The 24,185-nt window shown below is 48.8% G+C and overlaps 1 protein-coding gene and 1 long non-coding RNA gene across 2 annotated transcripts in view; both read left to right on the top strand.

Moving 5' to 3' along the window:
• The window catches only part of LOC308464912 (immunoglobulin superfamily DCC subclass member 3-like), a 34,955-nt gene extending 11,243 nt beyond the window's left edge, over positions 1 to 23,712 (top strand). Inside the window, exons 3-14 of the mRNA XM_080984598.1 lie at positions 1,549 to 1,693; positions 2,950 to 3,080; positions 3,883 to 4,020; positions 4,187 to 4,345; positions 11,664 to 11,829; positions 12,975 to 13,225; positions 14,316 to 14,480; positions 17,479 to 17,667; positions 18,431 to 18,535; positions 19,321 to 19,450; positions 21,194 to 21,341; positions 22,164 to 23,712. Of these exons, the coding sequence (XP_080840724.1) occupies positions 1,549 to 1,693; positions 2,950 to 3,080; positions 3,883 to 4,020; positions 4,187 to 4,345; positions 11,664 to 11,829; positions 12,975 to 13,225; positions 14,316 to 14,480; positions 17,479 to 17,667; positions 18,431 to 18,535; positions 19,321 to 19,450; positions 21,194 to 21,341; positions 22,164 to 22,256 (1,820 nt within the window). The 3' untranslated portion in view covers positions 22,257 to 23,712. The remainder of the gene's footprint in view (positions 1 to 1,548; positions 1,694 to 2,949; positions 3,081 to 3,882; positions 4,021 to 4,186; positions 4,346 to 11,663; positions 11,830 to 12,974; positions 13,226 to 14,315; positions 14,481 to 17,478; positions 17,668 to 18,430; positions 18,536 to 19,320; positions 19,451 to 21,193; positions 21,342 to 22,163) is intronic.
• The window catches only part of LOC308465176, a 154,796-nt gene that overhangs the window by 15,333 nt on the left and 115,278 nt on the right, over positions 1 to 24,185 (top strand). The window lies entirely within an intron of this gene.

Below are 24,185 nucleotides of genomic sequence, written 5' to 3'. Positions count from 1 at the left end.
AGTCCATTCTGTGGGATGCAAAACTTATAGCAGTCAAGTACAACATTCCTACAGTGGACATGTTAGGAGATGTTTTGTACCACTCAGGAGAAGACTTCCTATTTCCTCCTGAGTTGGAACAGACTTCCACTGCATGTGACTTGAAGAGGGTATGCTGTGTTGCACTAGCACATGGCCTCCATGTTCTGATCGGTGTGTGCTCTCCATTTTGTATGCTGCTGTGTGTTTGGAGAAGTGACTGCTTAGTCGCAGTCACTTGTTGAGACTAACTCCTTTATGGAATAGTTCTAGTTGTTACGTAACCTAAGCCTGCCTTCAGGGATATGTTTGTGAACCTGAATGTGAGTAAACTACTTTTATATTAACATTAATCAGATTCTTGTGTTTATTCTTTTTAAGAGGGATTAGAAGGGATTTTACCATGAAGGGATCTTTAATAGTAAGACTCAGATGAGTCAGGAACAAGCTGATTGCTGCATAATTTAAAAAGTGGGATGTTTGGAACTCTGCTGGAATACGGAACTTGCTAGCGCAAGTTAGGAAGGATATCATTCAATAATATATCCTCTCCTGCCTCCCTAATCATCCCCACACATTTGACTTCCGAAAACGTTCAATAGCCAAGGCCTGGCTTCCGACTGGTTGTGGGAGCTTCCTGCGCTCAGTCAGAAGCCGTGGGAAGCCGTGTAGGATGTTTGGCTTCCGGAAAACGTTCGCAGACCAGAACACTCACGTCTGGGTTTGCCGCGTTTGGGAGTCAAAACATACAAGTCCCAAGGTACTGAAGCACGTGAACGTAAGCTTGGCGTTAATAAGGATCAGGCAGACTCAGCAATGGAGAATAAGAAGGTGAAGTTTATTGCCAGGCAATAAGGACCCAGTTTGGAATCTCTTCCAAAAGGAACTGGGACCCCGATTGACAGAAATCCAGAGGTCTTTATACCTGAGCAGATCACAGCAAATCATAGATCATGAGACAACCATGAGGCAGTCACGATATTGCCAGTGAAAATTAGCCAATTAGCAAGCTTCTTGCCATGCTTCCAGCTCCTGGTCAAGCACGGAGTTCTAGTTCTGCTTTCCGCTGCTTGCAGTGACGCTCTGTCTAACCTCTCCCCTAGTTATGACAGGACAGGGAGTATTGGAGATTTTGTGGTTTAGCTCTTCCTGTTCTGTGGATTAATTTAGCCTGTATCTGAGGGGATTTTGTACCAGTATCTCTGATTCACGTCTTCCCCTTGTCCAGGGTACACGGATGTTTGTAGGGGAAAGGTTGGCTCCTAATTTTGCTGTTTCAAGCAGTATGCAGTTAGCTAAGGCACAGCTTCCCTTTGATTCAAAATGGATTATACAATACTGTAAGCCCTGATTATGTGTGAGCATATATGAATATATTGATTACTGATAACTGATTATATGAATTGCATAAGGGTAGCCCTTCTTCCTTGCCTCAGTACGACTGTAGATGATGCCAGCAACATTGGTGGGGCGAGCTCTGCATTCGTCTTGGGGGTGGCGGTGGTGATCGCGCCCTGTTTCTCCCCGCAGCTCTGTCCAAATTCCACATGCACCCGGAATCCATGGCCGTAGAAGAGGGAGGCGTCGCCCGGTTCCAGTGCTTCATCCAGGGCGTCCCCGAAGCCACAATAACCTGGGAGCGCAACCGCACAGCCCTGCTGACGGATGACTACCGGTGAGCTCTTGAAAGGGCCTGGGGTGCTGGTGGTACGGTTGGAGGGGACTGGTGCGCTTGTGTGTTACGGATTTGGTTTGTGGTGAGTGAGTGTAAGGTGAGGGAAGGAAGGGTCCCAGGAATCAGCAATAACCAACAAGGCAGGACTTTGGAAGGGAGCAACGTCCCAGCTAAAGAGGACGGGCAACTCAAGTTGATAGAATATGCACAACTTGCAGGTTTAACATACAGCATAAGAGAGGAAGAAGAACATACCGTATTTTTCCGTGTATAAGACTAGGTTTTTCTCCTTAAAAATAATGTCAAAAATTAGGGGGTGTCTTATACACGGATACATCTCCCCTCATTTTCTTAAATCTGAGTCCCCCAAAATAGGGGGCATCTTATATATGGGGGCGTCTTATAGATGGAAAAATACAGTTTAAAGCAGATTAGAAAACGTTTATTGAGTACATGAGAAATAGCTGCATACAGCTGAAAACACTGACAGCGTTAAGATAAATTCAACAGAGTAAATAATTCTTGATGGGTGTAAGGGTGGAAAATTGATTTGAATGGTTATAACAAAATATGCAGATGGAGGTAAGATATGTAAAACGGAAAGAGAAGAAGGGAAGTTGTTGTATAGTTTAAAGTTTGTAAAATGTTGGTTTGAAATTGTAAAACAGAAAATTTAATGAAAGTGTATGTGTGTGTATATATATATATATATATATATATATATATATATAGAACCAAGGCAGGACTTGGGGGCAAAGTCCTGGGCTTCACCTCCTGCCAACCTAGCAGTTCAAAAACATGTCAAAGTGCAAGTAGATAAATAGGTACCACTCTGGTGGGAAGGTAAATGACGTTTCCGTGCGCTGCTCTGGTTCTCCAGAAGTGGCTTAGTGATGCTGGCCACATGACCTGGAAGCTGTACGCCGGCTCCCTCAGCCAATAAAGCGAGATGAGCGCCGCAACCCCAAAGTCGGCCACGACTGGACCTAATGATCAGGGTCCATTTACCTTTACCTGGGCCTCACTCAGCTGCCGGTCACTTAGCAGAGTTGGTGGATTTGTCCTGCTTCCCTTCTCCCTTCCATTTTCCCCCTATCCATGTTATCCATTTCACTGGGCATCATAAGCCATCTCCAAGTCCCAAAGGCTGCAGCCTTCCTTCAAAGGGGATCCACTTCCCCGCTGGCCCAGGGGAGGTGGGAGACCCACTTCCAACCTCTTCCCTGTTTCATTCTCTCTCTTCCTAATTCTGCCAGGTACACGCTGCTCCCCACTGGGATCCTTCAGATCACGGGTGTGCGGCGTTCCGACGTGGGCACCTACCGCTGTGTGGCCAGCAACATCGCCAACACCCGTTACAGCCAGGAAGCCATGCTGAGCATTAGCGGTGAGAATCAGCCGAGGGCCATCCAGCCCTCTGCAATGGCAGGACCCACAGCTGAATCACATCTGGGATGAGGCAGGGAAGCCAGCTGATTTTCCTTGGGGGGTATTTGGAAAATTGGCCGCTGGTCTAGTGAGCTAGAGAGAGGGCGTGGAGTTGGCAAGGTGGGGCAGGGGTTTCTCTGGGGTGCTTTCGAAACCAAAAGTTGTATCTGACGAAGTTGAGATTCCGATAGCTGAGATTCCTTTGCATTGCAGGGGGTTGGACTATATGACCGTAGGTGTCCCTTTGAACTCTAAGATTCTATGAAGTTCTATATAGAACTGCTACATAGAACCCTATATCGGGCACGTGTGTTAACTTGGGTGGGCCTACTCTGAGCAGGGCTAAGAATGGATACAAATAACACAGAAAGATGCCTTGCATTAGGAAGAGCGGCAAAGAAAAAAATCTATGTGTCCATCAGGAGAAACGCACGCTAAAATACTGAGAATTTTTTTGTGTGAGGGCTTAGAAAAGAAGTTTGAAAGCTGATGCGGAAATGTGGAGAACTGGACTGAACTGGGGAAACAAGAAGCCAAAATGAACAGACAGCATTAATTAAAGAAAGGTCCAGGTTGTCAGTCCCTACGGCTGAATCAAGGAAAAACGAGGAACCGAGGGAAACCGTAACTGGCAGATTAGTAATAGCTGCCTCTTTCAGAGGCTAAGCTCGGATTGCTTTCTGTGCCTCTGGAAATGATGGGCTCAGAAGTTCAGGGGGACGAGGCACCCACCTCATTTCCCCTCCATTCTCTCTCACCAGTCTCAGTGGCCAAGCTCTACAAGGAGCCGGTCATCCTCTCCGGTCCGCAGAACCTGACCATCACGGTGCACCAGACGGCCATCTTGGAATGCATCGCTACTGGCAACCCTCGGCCGATCGTGTCTTGGAGTCGCTTGGGTGAGTGGGGAAATTGAGAGAGAGTAATCATATTTGTGTAACCAGACCTCATGCCATTATGGAGGGAGAGAGAAGCTCTTCTGTGGAGGTCCGTGTTTGCGTGACACTGGCACACTCGCCGTCCCTACAAATCTTAATGTCTCGCCTTCTCTCTCTCTCCTCACAGACGGACGTTCCATCGGCGTTGAAGGGATCCAGGTCCTGGGAACTGGGAACCTCATGATCTCAGACGTGTCCGTGAAGCACGCCGGAGTTTACGTCTGCGCCGCCAACCGGCCTGGCACCAGGGTTCGCCGTACGGCACAGGGCATCCTCATGGTTCAAGGTGAGTGTGGGCCTCAGCGGACCAGGGTGGCGGTGTCTGGCTAGAGTACTTGGCCTGCGTTGCATTCCTTGTCCTTTCTGCCATCGGTGGGGAGAGTGTCGGGCGGTGTGTGGTGTTCTGCATGGAGCAGAAATTTAAGGGAAGCATGCGATTCTGAGCATGTGCAAAGCGTATGCCCTTTTCTCAGCACACCTAGTTTGTCCAGAACCAGTGCAGTGTACCGATTAAAGTGCCAGACTAGAACCTAGGTTAAAATCCCCATTGAGGATTATAGTGGTACCTCAGGTTAAGAACTTAATTCGTTCTGGAGGTCCATTCTTAACCTGAAACTGTTCTTAACCTGAGGTACCACTTTAGCTAATGGGGCCTCACACTGTCGCCACATGATTTCTGTTCTCATCCTGAAGCAAAGTTCTTAACCCGAGGTAATATTTATGGGTTAGCAGAGTCTGTAACCTGAAGCGTCTGCAACCTGAAGCGTATGTAACCCAAGGTACCACTGTATTATTATTATTATTAGTATTATTATTAAAAAACCAGTAACACGCCCACCTCAAAGTGATGTGGAGATATGGAGATATTGCAACTGTTTGGGAAAAAATGATAAAATGAGATAAAGTGAAATTGGCAGCTTTTTTTATATAAAAAATCCCCAGGTTTCTAGTCCCTATGGTAGAATTGAAAGCATGTGAGTTATGCCTGGTGGAGGAATCCAGAAAACCAGCAGACATCTGATTAGACACTAAGTGGACTAGAATGGCACTGCAGGATCCAAATCTTCCTTATCATGCTTATTTTAATAGCCGACGTAGGTGGGAAACAGAACTTCCATGTTCAGGTATAGCCTGCCTCTGAACGCCAGATCCCGGGGAGAGCTGTTACCATTGTGCTTGTGGACTATTGGGCTGGACGCTGACGGAATCAGGATACTGGGGATAGCGGGATTGTTTCGGTTTAACCCCTCAAGGCTCTTCGCCTATGTGAGCATCAGGGCAAGAGGTTTCTCCCTCCCCTTGGGATTTTGCAACAGACAAGCCTTCACCCACACATCCTAACACTGATTAATCTTCCCCCCAGTAATCACCACCATCAATGTCAACACAAGCCATCAAGAGGGGTGAAGCGGTTTCGTTGGAGCCTCATAAATGTTTTACTGGGGTTCTGAATCTGTCGGCCGGTGACCTGACCCGCCACCATGTTTTAGCCTATGAAAAATCCCTGATTACGCTGGTAAAAACATCTCTGAGTCCGTAAGGCCTCCTAAGTCCGGCTACAAACCCCGGTGACCTTTGCCTCCCGGACACAAAGTCCTGGATGCCTCACCATGAACGGCTCTTCTCCTCAATTTTCTGCTCGACAGAAATTGCAATGTCCCCTTGTCTTGGCTCTCTCTCTCTCTTCAAGGTGTTTTGTCCCCGATATCAGTTTCATTTCAGAACATCTCGCTGCCCCCTCTCCTTGCCTCTCTCCCCCGCCCCGCCGCTTTCTCATCTCAAGGGTTGATGAGAGGCAGGATCGAACCAGCCCCCAGAGCGGCCATCGATTCTGGGCCGTGGCTCAGATAAAGAGATGTGGGGTCGATTCCATGACCCATGCGCTGAGGACAAAAGGGCCTGGGGGTGATTGATGGGAGCAAAAAAAACACACCAAAACAGCCACCCCACAACCCTGTCAGGAGAACGGCGTCGGCCAAATGGACCCCTTGCGGTGGCGGTGAATTCGGAATTGCCAGGGCTCTGTTTTCATACAAAGGTGTGTGTGTGTGTGTGAAGAAAGCAGCGGTCTGTGTTGGGGAGTCAAGGGATACAGGAACGCCCCTTAAGCCTTCCTCTACCCCCTCCAGCACGTGAGCTGTGGCTGTTCAAGGGTCCGCAGGAGAGGTCAAGGGTGCGATGAGAAGGTGGGTGAAGATGGAGTCTCCGAGGTTTGGCCGGCATGTCTCAGCTGGGAATGGCACACTTGACTTTGCGGGGTGAAAGGGCAGAGGTCATGACCTCCTCGTCCACACACACACACACTGCTGCCAGATCCCCTTCGATTTCTTCTCTCTAGGATGACACATGAATATGGACTTGGAGGTGAAAATGGAAAAATAGGAGGATCAGTCCATTGTTAAGAGGCAAAGAGGTGTTTAGCGTGGGGGTCAGCCCCCTAAGCTATCAGAAGTGTTCAAGTGCAGAATGGGCTGGCTTGGAGGTCCGCTGCTTAGATTAAAAAGGGGGTGGAGAGTGTTAGGCTGTTGGGACAGTGGGTCCCTCTCCCAGTGTGGCGCAGTGGTTAGAGTGTCGGATTAGGACCTGGGCAAGATCAGGGTTCGAATCCCCCCATGCAGCTGCCCTTGAGCTCTCTGGAGGAAAAGGTGGCATTAAAACCGATATACTGCGGAGATGAAAGGAACATTAGGAAGGTGACTTAGAGTATGTCAGGCTATTTCTTCACCTCCAGAATACCACAACACATAGTCATTGCTGTTTCCACTTTTTATATTGTAATAATCAAACTATTAACATGTAACATCATTAATTACCTAAATTATAGCAATAGAAACAGCCATGGCAAATGACTAGGTCAACACACACCACAATCGCCTCATTACGTAAATCATGTTCAGAATACCACAAAACATAATAATAGTGATATGATATGTTATTGCCACCAGGAACTGTGCTTTGCAATTTTTTGATATGACAGTTACAGTTTTATTGTATATAATGTTATGTTACTTTACAGCCAGTTAAGTGTGTGTTGTGGTATTCTGAACATGATTTATGTAATGAGGTGATTGTGGGGTTGACCTATTTATTCACCTAGGCAAGTATAGCTTACTCTGGCTGGCAGCATCCATCTAGGCGCTCAGGTTATAAAGGTTCTTCCCCATTGCCTGCCTGCTTCTAACCACGGATGCCAGAGATTGAATCTTCTGCATTCATAGCAGGTGTTCTGTGGCATTCGGAGCAGAGGAAGCCACTTCGGCCTAAGTCAGGCTCTTGACCCAGCTAGCTTACCATTGTCCTCACTGACCGGCAGCCCAAGGTTTCAGGGAAGGGACGGCTCTCAAGCCTTCCGGGAGAGGCTGGGGGACTGAACCTTCTGCAGGCAAAGCAGATTCTCTCCCACCCAGCTGCAACCCTTCCCTTAAAAAGAATGCAAGGTTCTAGTCCTCAAACTTTTGAACAAAGGCCAGTGGCTCTCCAGGTTTTCAGGTGTGGGACAACTCCTAGCCTTACTTGGAGAACCTGGGACCTTCTGTCTGCAAGGCAGGTGCTGTATTCCTGAGCGATGGCTAGGGGGCTATCCAGAAGGCCGGGGGGTATCTCTATGTCCCTTCAGATTCTTTTAAACTCCCTGCTTCCTGACCTCCTGTTATCTCCCAGCTCCGCCAAGAGCAAGGGTCCGAGCGAGCATATGTTTCAGGGTGGTTGCCGGGCGTGTGAGAGGGTGCGCAGATTCCTCTGGCGCATTCTATGGGGCACAGGGAAAGGGCAGAGTTCGCTCTCTCGCCCCCCTCCATTGCCATGCCGGCCCCGTCTGGACGACAAAGCCATTTTCAAGTGAGGGGCCGTCTCTCCTCTCCTTTGTTTGGGGGGCGAGGCGGGGAGGGGCCCGCTGTGCATTTCCCAGCCCTTTGGCGAGCTAATGAGATGCGGCCCGTCTCGCAAGCTTAAAGCTTCTTTTCTGGAGGGTGTCAGGCCTTTCAATGTGACATCTGCCTCCGAGGCCGCTCCCACGCTGCGGCCAGGGGTGGGTGGGGGGATGTTGAGAGGGGCTCCTCTCGGCTGTGGCGCAGCTGGGGGACCAGGACCGATCCATGGGGCTGTGGCGCCCGAGCCCGATTCCTTCCACAGCCAGCCTGCACTGCAAAGAGGGATTTAGATGTCGTTCGAAAATGGCTCCAAAAAGTCCAGTTCAAAACTTAAAGGAGGCCACATGCCTTTGAGCCGTATCATATTGCCTTAAAATTTGTGGCTTTCCCTCTGAGAATATTGGGAACTGGAGTTTGCTACTGAGCTACAATTCCCACTGTGGTTTAGCACCCCAGGGAACTCTGGGTATTGGGGGGAAGAGGGGGTCTCTTAACAACACTCATCACCCTTAGCAAACTGCACTTAAAGCATCAACATACACAGAGCCCCCAAGTGTCCCTATTTTCCAGGGACATCCCTGATTTAGAGAAGCCGTCCCAGTTTCTGATTTGATCCTGGAATGTCCTAAAATGATGGAGGGTATGGAGTTATCAGACCCCTCGAACCATCTGAAGACAATCCTGTATACAGTGTTACCTCGGGTTAAGTACTTACCGTATTTTTTGCTCTATAAGACGCACCAGACCACAAGACGCACCTAGTTTTTGGAGGAGGAAAACAAGAAGAAAAAAAATCTGAATCTCAGAAGCCAGAACAGCAAGAGGGATCGCTGCGCAGTGAAAGCAGCAATCCCTCTTGCTGTTCTGGCTTCTGTTGATAGCTGTGCAGCCTGCATTCGCTCCATAAGATGCACACACATTTCCCTTCACTTTTTAGGAGGGAAAAAGTGAGTCTTATAGAGCAAAAAATACGCTAATTCATTCTGGAGGTCCGTTCCGTAATCTAAAACTGTTCTTAACCTGAGGTACCACTTTAGCTAATGAGGCTTTCTGCTGCCACTGCGCCGCCAGCCCACGATTTCTGTTCTCACGCTGAAGCAAAGTTCTTAACCTGAGGTACTATTTCTGGGTTAGCGGAGTCTGTAACCTGAAGCGTCTGTAACCTGAAGCATCTGTAACCCGAGGTACCACTGTAAAGGTAAAGGATCCCTGACAGTTATGTCCAGTCGCGAACGACTCTGGGATTGCGGCGCTCATCTCGCTTTACTGGCCGAGGGAGCCGACGTTTGTCCGCAGACAGTTTTTCTGGGTCATGTGGCCAGCATGACTAAGCCACTTCTGGCGAAACCAGAGCAGCGTACGGAAACGCTGTTTACCTTCCTGCCGTAGTGGTACCTATTTATCTACTTGCACTTTGATGTGCTGTATAGGGAAGCTTTAAAAATGTTTAATGTTTTATTATGTTTTTATATGTGTTGGAAGCCACCCAGAGTGTCTGGGGCAACCCAGTAAGATGTGTGGGGTATATTGTAAAATTATCATTATGGAAGGGGACGCCCCTATTTTCATCGGAGAAAGGTTGAAGGATATGCATACACCTTCAAGCAGTCTTGGCTTCTCCCAAAGCATCCTGGGAACAGTAGTTTGTTAAGGGTGCTGAGGACACCCCTGTTCGCCTCACAGAGCTACAATTCCTGGAGTGGTCAAACGGTCAATCCCTTTTCCAAGGGAATTCTGGGAATTGGACCTCTGCGAGTGGGACTTCCTAACTACTCTCATCATCCCTAACCAGCTACAGTTCCCAGGTTTCTTTGGGGGAAGCCGTGACTGTTTAAAGTGGTATATGCTGCCCACATTAAACAACTGTGTGGATGAGCCCAGAGAGAGAAATTGGCTGCTTTCGGAGCAAACGGAAGCAGCAATTCAGGACGGGGGGGGGGGGGAGATGATTTAGGATGAGTTGCATTCGCTTAACACAATGATTTCTTTTAGTTTCTTAGCGAAGGAGAACCAGGAAAGCATTTTGGTGGATCCAGAGAAGGGGGGGGGAGGGTCAGAAACTAAGAACGATGTGCGAAATCTAATAAGTGAGGGGGTTATTTTATTTTATTTTCTGCCCATTGCAGAGAGCTGTTTTGCTCCTGTGTGTGTGTGTGTGTGTAATGCCCTCTTCTTTGAAAACTTTTTTTTTTAAAAAAACCGTGAACAGTACGAAATTTCCAGGGCCTCGTCTCTGTGCAATTTGTGTGCATTCTGCATAATGCAGGATTTGCAAAGAGAGGGAGAGAGAGAGTTCGTGCGTCTGACAGGGTTGAGTGGATTTGTAATTGTGTCTAGCGGTAACTCTGCCCCACCCCACCCCCCACCCCCTGGGGCGGGGGGGAGGTGACCCCGGCAACCAGATCCTGAGGGAGAGAGAGGCTGCGAAATGGGCAATGGACATTATTTTTGGCACATCTGAGTCCTCGGAGCCGGAAGAGAAGGGAGCAGGGCAAGGGCAGATTCGGAAAGGGTCACGGGAAACTGTGGCATTGGTCCACAGAGCGCCATGCGGGTGTGGATGCGCCGAGGGGAGAGACACGGGGTGCGCACACGCAATTCCATGCGTGTTTATGCATGCACATGACTCCAACCCCCCCTTCTATTTTTTTTGCATTTATGCCCCACACATTTTTCTCTAAGGAGCTCATGCAAAGCAGATGTTTGGCTGCTGAGCTATAGCCCCTTCAGAATAGGAGCTTATACCAAGTCACAACTAGCTCAGGGCCCCACTCTTTTGGGCCCCCCCCAAAAAAAATTAAAGGAAAAAACACACCTGGATGTACATTTCCAAAATATAAGATAAAAAACAAATAAAATAAAACCTACATACAGCAGCAGTGTTTTGTGTTGTGTAGGCACCCATGATGTAAGTCATGGGTAGGCAAACTAAGGCCCAGGGGCTGGATCCGGCCCAATTGCCTTCTAAATCCGGCCCGCAGATGGTCCAGGAATCAGCGTGTTTTTACATGAGTACAATGTGTTCTTTTATTTAAAATGCATCTCCGGGTTATTTGTGGGGCATAGGAATTTGTTCATCCCCCCCCCAAAAAAATATAGTGCGGCCCCCCACAAGCACTGAGGGACAGTGGACTGGCCCCCTGCTGAAAAAGTTTGCTGACCCCTGATGTAAGTCATGGGTCTCGCCTGCTAGCCTGCTCCCTAAAATATCACTGGTTTGCTCATTTTTATATATAGGGTGCCTACATTCTGCATGGACTGGTTGCATGGCAACATGCGCAAACGGCTTAAGATACCTATTAGGTCCATAAATTATCATATAACATATATTCAGCACAAAAAACAGCGACAATTTGTTGTTGACGAAGGACAGCTGGACATATAAAGGGCCCCATTACCTTCAGTAGCTTAGGGCCTCATCAGACTTAAATCTAGCCCTGTCTGCATACCCTTCTGCATACAAAGCAAAATCTCTGAGCTTCGGCGCTTCGACCCTGGCTAAACATTTATGGGTGGATAGACAGATCCAGTAAATTAGATAAGGCAGATCAAGCAGGGCAGAGAGGTCTTGCTGAAGTGTTCATTTAGTTTAGAGAAGGATGATACTCTTCTCATGTTCTTATGCCCTTAGGCTTGCTTTTTTCAAACCAGCCATTGCCAGTAATGTTCACAACCCTAAGATGTTGGCTTGGTACCATGACTAAACTTCCCTTCCTCCTCTCCTCTCCCCCTCAGCCCCGCCGGAGTTTGTGCAATGGCCCCAATCTGTCTCCAAGCCCCCCGGCAGCAGCGCTATTTTCACCTGCGTGGCCCAAGGTGTGCCGGAACCGCACCTGATCTGGCTGAAGAACGGCAAGGTCCTGGCGCCCGGCGAGAACATCAAGCTGACGCACAACAACAGGTGAGACCGGGAACGTCCTCAGGGAACACACTTAGAAAGGATTAAGCCAGGGCTGGGCAGTGGTGGCAGCTGGTGCCCTTTGGGGTCTGGTGGGACGGAAGGCAGGGAGCCCAGCAGTAGGGGGCGCCAGAGCCAACCAGAGGAGAGTCAACTAAGTCTAGTTTTATCCCCATCCTACTTCCTGCTGAAGGAGCTCTATGTAGAGAGAGGGATGTGTGTCTGTGTCTGTGTCTGTGTCTGTGTCTGTGTCTGTGTCTGTGTCTGTGTGTATTCAGGAAACACAGGAAGAGTGTAACTTTCCAAAGGCTGGAGGGAGGGAGAGAGAGAGAGAGAGACAGACAGACAGACAGACAGACAGAGAACATTTCTCAGCCATTAAGAACTCTTTATCTCCCTTTTCTCCATCAGTTTGTTAAACAACGCAGATGGCAAATTCCATCCAAATATGATTTCATCTGCTGCTGTTTTTGATTATATGAGTTTCTGATCCACTCCGTGTGTCTTATCTTGGAATACTGCCATGTTGCCTCTGTTGTACAGGCTTCTTTTAATATTTTTTCTTTCTGTCTTTCATGTCCTTACCTTATACCTGACCATGCTCTACTTTCCCCCCTGTTGAACTGTAGGAATACTTTGTTAGTCATGTTGTATACTTAGTAAAACAATAAAACTTTTTTTTTTAAAATCCTGGAAGCATAGGACGGTCGCAGCATGCCATTATTATTATCAATTATCAATTTTATCCATTTCAATAATTTTATAATCATTTTAACATTTTGAAACCTGACTTCCTTCCCCCCCTCTTTCTGCAGTTCCTTAAATTTATTTTTTTATATTTTCTGCATATTCCAAATTACTCATTTATTCATTTGGGGACATTTACCTCCCTTTTCTCTGTCACTGACTGTCAGGCTACAAAAACTAATAATTCAAAATTGTGTGCCATGTTCACAACAGTCAAGGCAGATGAGTGCTTTAACAGTGGTTAAAGCCTGCACCTGCCGAACCAGGTGTTTTCAAAATGAAAATCAGCAGAGTTGTGCCTTTTTCTAAACAAAAGAGAAGACTTTCCACCTCTTCTGCCACAGCACCTTCCGTCTTTGTCTTGCTAATGCCTCTTTCCCCTCAAAAAACCCTTTCCATAGCACCTTGATGATCCAGCGGATTACCTCAGCGGACGAAGCCATCTACCAGTGCATTGCAGAAAACAGCGCAGGAACCAACCAGGCCAGCGCCCGGCTAGCTGTGGCCCTGTCCAAGGAGCTCCCCAGCTCCCCAGAAGGGGTCCAGGCCACTGCCCTCTCCACCACCTCCATCCAGGTGTCTTGGCTGGAGCCCCCCATGGAAGTGACAGAGGCTATAATTGGTTACGTGCTGCACATCCGCAAGGCGGGAGGTGAGTGGTGAGCCTCACCCCAAATTCCCACCCAAGGTTCACTTTCCAGGCGCAGGTTTGGTGGACTACGTACACCAGGGATGGTGCTGCAGTAAAAGATTTCATTTTCTTACAAATGCGGAAGGCATAAACTTGACATGAGCCAACAGTGTGACGCGGCAGCTTAAAAAGCCAATGCAATTCTGGGCCTCATCAATAGGAGTATAGCATCTAGATCAAGGGAAGTAATAGTGCCACTGTATTCTGCTCTGGTCAGACCTCACCTGGAGTACTGTGTCCAGTTCTGGGCACCACAGTTCAAGAAGGACACTGACAAACTGGAACGTGTCCAGAGGAGGGCAACCAAAATGGTCAAAGGCCTGGAAACGATGCCTTATGAGGAACGGCTAAGGGAGCTGGGCATGTTTAGCCTGGAGAAGAGGAGGTTAAGGGGTGATATGATAGCCGTGTTCAAATATATAAAAGGATGTCACATAGAGGAGGGAGAAAGGTTGTTTTCTGCTGCTCCAGAGAAGCGGACACGGAGCAATGGATCCAAACTACAAGAAAGAAGATTCCACCTAAACATTAGGAAGAACTTCCTGACAGTAAGAGCTGTTCGACAGTGGAATTTGCTGCCAAGGGGTGTGGTGGAGTCTCCTTCTTTGGAGGTCTTTAAGCAGAGGCTTGACAACCATGTCAGGAGTGCTCTGATGGTGTTTCCTGCTTGGCAGGGGGTTGGACTCGATGGCCCTTGTTGTCTCTTCCAACTCTATGATTCTATGTAACGGTGCCAGATCAGAGCGGGTGGTTGGGTAGTTATGGTGTCAGGCGATCCCACAAGTAAGTTGTGTGAGGGGGGGGGGTCTTTGCAGGAATGCTCGTACGTGAATAGCCCCAATGGTTAAGAACGGAACCTCCGTTGTTGGGGACAAACTTGCAGGGAAGGTTGTTGATGTTGCGCCCCTCCTGTGGGCTTTGTGAAGGCACCTGATTGGACGCTTTGGGAGAACAGGATGCTGGGCGAGGTGGGCCTTTGGTCCGAGCCGGGAGGTCCCATCCTGATTCCATCCAAAAAATTCACCTCTCTTCCTCCTTGCACCTCCTGCAGAGTCCGACAGCCGGGAGCTCCAGGAGGCCGTCAGCAAGACCACCTTCCAGCACGTCTTCACAAACCTGGAGCCCTCGACAACGTACTCTATCTACCTGAAGGCTTACTCACCCCTGGGTGCCAGCCAGGATTCCCAGCCCATCCTGGCCACCACTCTGGGCAGCAGTGAGTAGACCCGTTGGAGCAGTTGTCCTCCTCCTCCATCTCAGTGCCATTCCTTGTAGATGAGGAAAACGGGGGCGAGACCAGCATTTGTTGGCCGTGCCTGTCGTTGGCTCCGGCTGTACCTGCCCTTGGTACCTCCGCTTCCTGCCCCATCCTTTAAAGCCCTATACGGCCTAGGACCCTCGTACCTATGGGACCGCCTCTCCTGGTATGTCCCACTGAGGACCTTACGGTCTTCAAACAAAAACATCTTGGAGGTCCCGGGCCACAGGGAGGTTAAGCTGGCCTCAACCAGAGCCAGGGCTTTTTCGGCTGTGGCCCCGATCTGGTGGAACGCTCTGTCACAAGAGACTAGGGCCCTGCGGGACTTGACATCTTTCTGCAGGGCCTGCAAGACAGAGCTGTTCCACCAGGTCTTTGGCCAGGGCACAGCCTGACCCCCTCCTCCTGTCATCCTCACAGAACTCTAGCCCAATGGTTGCCATTAATCTGATTTGAACTGATTTTATAATGAAATGATTTTAGACTGTTGTATCATTTTACTGTTGTTAGCTGCTCTGAGCCCGGTTTCAGCTGGGGAGGGCGGGATATAAATAAATTTATTTATTATTATTATTATTATTATTATTATTATTATTATCCATTCTTGGTTTGGCAAATTCAGAAGTGCAATCACCTTATAGCTACACAAAGGTCACGATTCGGGATGCATTGCAATGATCGTTGCAAATCTCTGTGTGTGGCCTTTCAGCTAGATGCGCTCTTCTCTATGCAAACAACATGGTGTGCTCCAGTATCTTTTTTTTTTTTTAGTACGGATGATCATTGAATTGTAGAGTTGGAAGGGACCCTGAGAATCATCTAGTCCAACCCCCTGCAATGCAGGAATATGTGGCAGTCCCATAAGGCGATCGAACCTGCAGCCTTGGCATTATCAGCACCATGTTCTAACCCAGGGGTAGTCAACCTTTTTACACCTACCGCCCACTAATGCATCTTTCTTGATGGTAAAATTTCCTTACCGCCCACCAGTGCTCGGTGGAAGGAGGATTCAGCTTGTGCCGTCAAACCCCCTACTGCCCACCTAGAGTCCTGAAATGCCCACTAGTGAGAGGTAGGGACCAGGTTGACAAACCCTGTTGTAACCAACTGAGCTATCTGGAACGACTCAATTGGTGTTTCCTTTGACGTTCCATTGTACGTAACTGAAATGCACGCCGTTCTCTTGGAACCAAAGCACTTTGTGTCTTTAATGCTCCTAAACGCTTACCTTGGGAGCATATGGGACAACAACTCCTCGCTGTTTTCCCCTCGCACCTTCTCCAGAGTGACCCTAGGAGCCCATCCTCAGTGGCCAACTCACCTTCCTTCACTGATTGACTCCAATTGGCACAAAGGGTCGGGACATCCTCAGTGGCTAAAATGCTCCCTTTTCATGCAGATTGGGCAGATATAGGACACCGAAGACAGGGACGATGTTGCAGAAATAGTAACAGGTCTTTGACACACACCCACCCACCCACCCACAGACACACACACACCGCAACCCTGGATCCCTACTGCACTGGGCACCAGCCACAAATGGTAATAGCTGTCAGGGACTGGGCAGAGAAGAAGAGTTTGGATTTTATATCCTGCTTTATCACTACCCTAAGGCGTCTCAAAGCGGCTAACATTCTCCTTTCCCTTCCTCCCCCACAACAAACACTCTGTGAGGTGAGTGGGGCTGAGAGACTTCAGAGAAGTGTGACCAGCCGAAGATCACCCAGCAGCTGCATGTGGAGGAGCGGAGACGCGAACCCGGTTCACCAGATTATGAGGCCATTGCTCGTAACCACTGCACCACACTGGCTCCAGAGGAGGAATGGCAGAGACTGCCTCCCCATCCTGACCCTTCCAGGGAAGAGGAAGAGGAAAGACAGTACAGATTTACAACAGGGGTTTGAGGGAGGTCGCAGCTCAGAGGCAGATGAGGGGAAAAGCTGGGGAATCACGAGAGAGCCAGAACAACACATTGTCATTAGAAAGCATCCCAGACCCTCCATCTCCTAGAACCTGGCGATCCTTAAAGGTAGGAGAGCATACAAATCAGTATGGCTAACCTGGTTCAAAAACACCCACCCACTCCACTCACACACGAAAACAAAGTTCACCACAGCCAATCTCAAACAAGCAACCACACCCTAGGCCCACGGTTCTCAACCTGTGGGTCCCCAGATGTTGTTGGGCTACAACTCCCATCATCCCTGACCACTGGTCGTGCTGGCTAGGAATGATGGGAGTTGTAGTCCAACAACATCTGGGGACCCACAGGTTGAGAAACACTGCCCTAGGCCAACCCCAACCTCTCTCACCACCAAAGGAATGCAAGTGAATAGCAAACAGAACCTGCACAAGCGACGCTGACACAAAACCCCACACATACATTAAGTAAAATAGAAACATCGCCACCCGACCCCACCCCTATCCACCATGACCCCCTCCACCTCTTCCTCCCTTTTTCTTCCTAATGCAACCCTACTGTCTCAACAAATGAAACTGACCTATAGAAAATATAACTTGAAAAAAGAGACATTGCACATACTTTTGTAAACCAAGAAATCCATAATAATAATAATAATAATAATAATAATAATAATAATAAGTAGGAGAGCAAAGAGCTCAAAAACAGAGGGCACGTAGTGGCACCCGTAGAGGAGGTTATGATGATGACGAATGACGACGTGGGAGAGACAGGGTGGCGATTCACTTGGGACAATGCCATTACCCAAGAGGCTGGGTTCCAAAGCCTCTCTCTGTAAAGATTGAAATAAAAAAGGACTGTAAGAAACTTTCCCTTGTCTTTATAATTCCCGGGCAACCAGCCGGGAGCCGCTGACAGCTTCCTGACAATAGCATGGGACTGAGAGACACCCCCAGGTACGGGAGATGCTGTGTCCCTGCTTCTCTCCATCTGGGTGGGAAGGACAATCACTCACCTTTCCCCCCGTCTACTCAGTCCCCGCAGCACTGGGATTTTTCACCAAGATTCTCAACAACAGTGCCGTCTACGTCTTTTGGGAGCTGCCTGCCAAGCCGGGCCGAATCGAAGGCTTCAAGCTCTACCTCCGAAAGCTGCCCAGCGCCCACTATGAGGGCCCAGAGCTCTTATCCGGCATGGCCAACTCTTTCACGTTCAGCAACTTGGGTGAGTCTCCTCCTGGGCCTCCTGCGAGGGGAACTGTAGATTCAGCTCCCTGGTGTCTCCAGGATCCAGTGGTTGTGGGAAGACGCACTGCAGAGCTGCTGCCGGTCAGAGTAGACAACGCAGAACTACTGTGTTTTTTGCTGTATAGGACGCTCTTTTCCCCCTCCAAAAATTAAGGGGAAATGTGTGTGCGTCCTGTGGAGCGAATGCAGGCTCCTTGGCTTCAGCGATAGCAACGCGAAGCCTCCGAAGCGCCGAGGGAGCACTCCCCCCTCGCTCCTTGGCTTTGCGTTGCTTTCGCACTCCGGGGGCTTCAGGCGGCTATCTGCAAGCCTTCGGAGCGCAGCAGGAGTTGCACACCGATCCCTCTTGCTCTTCAGGCTTCGCTTCGCTGGAGAGGCGCTGCACAGTTTTCCCTCTCTGCGCAGCGCCCTTTCAGTGAAGCGGGAGGAGAAATGGAAGGGGCTCCGTTTCTCCTGCTACTTCGCTGAAGGGGCGCTGAGCAGAGAGGGGGAGAATTTTTTTTCTTGTTCTCCCCCTCCTATGGTCCGGTGCGTCCTATAGAGCGAAAAATACGGTATGTGGACTAATAGTCTGTTCTGGTTTGAGGCAGATTCCTTGCCACATGACGGAGAAATTGCCCCCTACCCCTCAGCTTCCCCCGCTAGCTAGCCCTCGGATTCTCCATCAATGCTGCCCCCTAGTGTTGGCTTCCGTAAACCTGACCTCCACTCCCCTCGCCTTTCCAAACTCTCTCCCACAGAACCATCTGCCATGTACGAGATCAAACTCCAGGCATTCAACGGGAATGGCGATGGGAACAGCAGTGTGCGGTTTGTCTCCCTCAAGGAGAACTCTGAGAGGCTGGGTAAGGACCAGAAACAAACACACACACATGCTTCTGCGATGGGGGATAAATTCAATTCTGTTCGCATTTAAAGGCAAATGTACCTAATTTACATTTACCGAAACAATTCACAAACTGGAATGGGGCCATCCTTCAAAATTCATACTTCTCTACAAAAACGCATATACTAGTGAAAATAACAGAAAAAGTGCATAAGTCCATAAGGAAAAACTGCTTTGCAAAAATGTCGATAATTAGGCAAAATTACAAAGGTGTGTCTATTGGGAGAAATTCACACTAAAATGAATTTTCATTAATGAATTTTCATGAGGATTCTTCTAAACACAGACTTATACACACTAGAGTGGCCAAAATTGTGGAAACTTTTGGGATTTCCTAGGTCTGATGTCTCATAACATCAGTCTTTTGTCAGTTTTAAGCAAATCCGCCCCTTCTGGTTATTTAGCTGTAACTTTAGGTAGAACAATTCAATCCAGTTTATTGTGTTTTATCTTCTGCATTACTTTATCTTTCTATCGATACGTGGTATTTATGCTATTGTTTTATGGTGTCGTTCTAAAAAAGACTGGTGTTCTGAACCACCAAAACTTATAATTGCAACATTTCCTAAAGGTTTCCACAATTTTGGCCTCTAGTGTATATATATACATAAACATACGGATGTGATAAATTCATGTGAACAGAACTGAATCTTTGGAAAAACAAGAAATGAAGAGAAACAGAAACCCTCTTGCCTCTCCATCTCTGCGACCTCCATCCCCTAACGACTGTGCTTTGTCCCACAGATGCCAACTCAGTGTGCCAGTGTGGGCAGGACGGGGAGAGCTCCCTTGCTGGCATCGTGGTTGGCGTCCACATTGGCATGGCGTGCATTATATTCTGTGTCCTCTTCCTTATGTTCGGCTACCGCAAGAGGTGAGGATGTAGAGGCTGCTCTGTACGAATCACTTGGACCTCCCAGCATCCCCTAATTTCCCTAGACACCCAAATATAGCAGCGGGGGTTTTTTGGGGGGGGGAGGAGGACCTTATCCACCCAAAGAGCCCCATTCCCACATGCACAGTCTTCTGAGGGGTACACCACAGGAAAAGTCCTCAGTGGTGCCATGTCACCTGCTGAACTTTCGATCCTAACCCACAGTTGCCCATGTTTTTTCACCCAGGGCCCTCTGCAAAACTCACAGTACAGTCGTACCTTGGAAGTCGGACGGAATCCGTTCCGGAAGTCCGTTCGACTTCCAAAACGTTCGGAAACCCAAATGCGGCTTCTGATTGGCTGCAGGAAGCTCCTGCAGCCAATCGGAAGCCTCGTCGGGCATTCGGTTTCCAAAATTAGTTCTCAAATCGGAACAGTCGCTTCTGGGTTTGCGGCATTCGAGAGCCAAAACGTTTGAGAACTAAGCTGTACGAAAACCAAGGTACGACCGCAGTTTTTTCCTAGAGGTACATCATATGCCCTAACACTTCTCTTTTTATGTCCCAGTAGATCTTCCTGAAATTCCTGCCTCCGCCTCCCTCTAGGCCCTAACTATATACATAAATAGATTGTAGCCATGAGGGGTAGAGTCAGTGTGGTATCATGATTAGGGTGTTGTGATAGGACCTGAGAGCCCAGGGAGCACAAATCAGCCCTGCAGCTTGCTAGATGAGCTTAAGCTGGTCCCTGCCTCTCCTCCTAACCAATTTCAACAAGGTTGTTGTAAGGATAAAATGGAGAGGGGGGGGGGGAGAATCATGTCCTTGGAGGAAAGACAGGATATAAACACAAAATTAATAGTTTCCTGAAATGTTTATTCCAAGTGTCCCCTCCCAGTCTCCTTAACTATAACTACCATGTATATGTGACTCATATGATTGCTTCTAAATTTTGTGACCCTGATGTTACATATGTTTCTTGTAATTTTTATTTTTTTTACTTTAAGAGATGATGTTAGGATATTATACCATGATATCCTAGTTTAAAATGTATTACAGTCAAACCTCGGTTCCTGAACAGCTCCGTTTTGGAATGTTTCGGCTCCCAAACAACGAAAACCTGAAAGTAAAGAGTTTTCGAACGCTTTTTGGAAGCTGAATGTCTGACACGGCGTCCGCTGAGTGCAGGAAGCTCTTGCAACCAATCGGAAGCTGTGCCTCAGTTGTCAAACATTTTGGAAGCTGAACAGGCTTCTGGAACGGATTCTTTTTGTCAGCCGAGGTTTGACTGTACAGTGGTACCTCTGGTTGAGAACGGGATCCGTTCCGGAGGCCCGTTCGCAACGTGTAAAGCCCGCAACCTGAAGCGCCGTAACTGAAGCGCAATTTGGTGCTTGTGCGCATGCGTGAAGCGCGATTTAGCACTACTGCGCATACACGAGCGGCGAAACCCGGAAGTAACCCTTTCTGGTACTTCCGGGTCGCAACCTGAAAAAACGTAACATCAAGCAAATGTAACATTAGATATGACAGTACTAGAGGCTGTTACCCCCTGCTCACGGATCCTGCAAAATGCAGTGTGATGCTTGCAATAATATTATATAGAAAGATTTTAAAATAATTAATTTTAAAATAAACTAAAAACAAAATATCATCATCATCACCACCCTGGGCAGATTTCCTATGTACCATTTAAGAAATGTTTCAGGAAAGAACCCCTTCTCTCTACGTCTTCCCTCTACAGCCTGTTCTGTAAGAAAGGGACCCAAGAAAGCTGGACCATCCCACAGGGAACAGAACCGGTGCACACCACCACACGGGAGCCTCCCCGGAACCAGCGGAAGCTGGAGGGTGGGGCAAAACCCTCAGAGATGGTGGAACTAGTTACCCAGGTGAGGATGGATGTGTGTGTGTGTATACCTGCTCTTAGCTCAGCAGCCTTCCCAGGCAGAACCAAGGTGCCCCAGGGGGAAGGGTCATGGCAGCAGCCCTGCTGATTACATGGGTGAAGATGTAAATCACTGTGATATTGCTTCAGTCAAGGTCTCCTCCAGTGAAACCTGGGAGCTGTTAATGGTGCTGAGAATTGCTATTCCTCTCCTGGAACCACAATTCCCAGAGTGTTTTAGCAATTGAACCCTCTTCCCGGGAAACTCTGGGAGCTGAAGGCAGAGGGCCTTCTTGGTAGTGGCGCCTGCCCTGTGGAACGCCCTGCCATCTGATGTCAAGGAAATAAACAACTATCTGACTTTTAGAAGACATCTGGAGGCAACCCTGTTTAGGGAAGTTTTTAATGTTTGATGTTTTATCGTGTTTTTAATATTCTGTTGGGAGCTGCCCAGAGTGGCTGAGGAAACCCATCCAGATGGGCGGGGTAATAATAATAATAATAATAATAATAATAATAATAATTGCTCTGGGAGGGGAATAGCAGCTGTCAGCACCATGAACAAACTACAGCTCCCAGGATTCTTCAGAATTTCCCCGAAAGTGTTATCATAGTTTTTTTAAATGCATAGTGTGAATAAGGCCTCAATTCCATCATATTTTCTCTCCAGAGCTTATACTCGGAGGCTCAAACGGGGGCCGGGGAGATGGCCAGCAGGGTCTGATATATGTGCAGGGCACCCTGGGAGTGAGGAGCAAAGCTTGCGGGCCAAAAGGCGGTGTCCGAAAGGGCAACGCGGTTAACCTGCCTTCCTTTCTCCTCACAGAACCCCCCATCCTCCGATGGACTCACCGCCCATGACACTCCCCACTTTGAAGTGACCGTCGAGCGCTGCCCTCCTTCACAGCCCAGTGGTTAAGCCAATGCCCGGTGGGAACGGAGTAGGGGGAGGCCCCTCGACCGAGCCCGGTGGCAGCTCTGTTGAGGCAGGGCCTTCCCCTGCCCCCAATTTCCCACCACCCATCCAGGATTCCAACCGCAAACCTCCAAAGAATCTACCTCACCTCCGCTGGACGGCCAGCCCCATAGCGTCCGGTCTAGCCGCCACCTGAGCCCTACTCCCACCCCAGTTCTCCCGAATGATCTATTTTTGATACAAATACCAAAACTACCTCAACCTGCCAGCCACCCTCTGGCTGCTTAAACCTCACCCACCCCTTGCCAAAAGGGAGAAGGGGTAGTGGCAGAGAGGTGGGGCGACAGGGAGCAGCTTTCCACGGCAACCGGAAGGTTCCGGAACTTGAGGCAGCCATCTTGAGGGAAAACCAGAAAGCGGGGGAAAGAGACAACTTCTCCCTGCTCTCATTCTTGGCTGCCTCAAGAATGGATGTGGATGCTGATCTCCCCCTGCCCAAATTGTGCCGAAGCCAAACCCCCTACGAATTACCGGGGCTTTGGGGAGGTTGAGGCTCCCAAATTACTCCCTAATGAGTCATGTGGTCCATTCGGGGTGGGGCGAGGACCGTCCCTTTCTGACACCTCCCACCCACGGTGCCTGGGCGCTCGGCACCAGCAGACCAAATATCGCCAAACCAAAAGTGGGAGCAGCAGCAGCGGACCCCCCCTCTCCCAAATACCCACCTCCGTCCTCTGTCATGAGGGGGGCAATGGGGTGGGCAGGGGGGGGACGCTTCACCCAAAGCCTCACATTCCTTTCCCCCTTTTCCATAGCTCCTCTTGCTGCTTCCTACAGAGTGTCTTTTTTTTGATATATATATATTATATATATGACGTCTCTATCCAAATATTTTTTAAGATGATACACAAAAGTTTGCTGAACTGCTTTCCAAAGATGTAGAGCTTTAACCGTGTGTGAGGACAGAGCCTTAGCATTTGACGTTTCTCAGAAGAGGGAGGATGGCGGCCTACGAGGCGTAGGGGGCCGCTGTTAGCCCTCTGGAAACAGCCGCGGCAGCTGGGACCTCCGGCCCGACTGCCGTGGGGCTCTTCAGTTGTAAGGGGGAACGTATTTATTGACAGAACCAAAATGTCCCACCCAGATTCTGGCTGTGGGCGGTTTCCCTCAGTCCCCTGAGGGAGGCCATACAAGATTTGGTTGGAGGCTCAGTGACTTAGCTCTCCAAATTACTCCCAAACCAGAATTACCTCCAGAACCTCCCTTAGAGCTAAAGAGCCTCGACCGTGAGGCCCACATAGTGTGTCCACCTCAGGGGACCAGACACTATGGTTACACCAGCGCCTTCCTCCTTTTCTTCTTTTCCTTCCTTTCCTGGCCTCTTTCTCTTTTCTCGGACACCAAAGCCGGCATATCAGGACGCGGTGGAAGCTTAGCTCCATCCTCCTCAGGCGGCTTTTTTAAAAAAACGGACGGGGTTTTAACTCAAACCGGAAGCTCGGCCATGAAGTTCACAGCCACAAAAGTCCAGCACATCTCCCCTCTTCTCCTTTTTATTGTTTGGAGTGGACTAAGCTCAGCATTCCTTTGGCTGCCAAAGAGAAAAGAATTGCTACTCTTAATAAGTACATAAATGCTACTCCTGCTCAGAGCATACCGGTTGAAGTTAACGGGCATAACCGGTTCAGAGCCAATGGGTTTACGCTGAGTAGGGAAGTCTTAGCCTAAACATTTAGGGGCAGAAACCTGGAAATTGCATGTACAGAACTTGATTGCCAATGAGTCGGTGGCTTGATTGATAACACTGAACTATCGACCAATTGGTATCAGGGTGTCTGAAAGCCAGCACACTTGACATTGTGTCTCAGACCTTGGTGGCCTCCACTCGTAAACCACCGAAGCTTTCATCTTGCCTTAAAGGTAATGGGACCC

The sequence above is a fragment of the Podarcis pityusensis genome, assembly GCF_964106645.2.
Source record: "Podarcis pityusensis genome assembly, chromosome: 16".
Lineage (NCBI taxonomy): Eukaryota > Metazoa > Chordata > Lepidosauria > Squamata > Lacertidae > Podarcis > Podarcis pityusensis.
The sequence above is the reverse complement of the archived record's forward strand: the minus strand, read 5'-3'. Positions and strand labels throughout refer to the sequence as shown.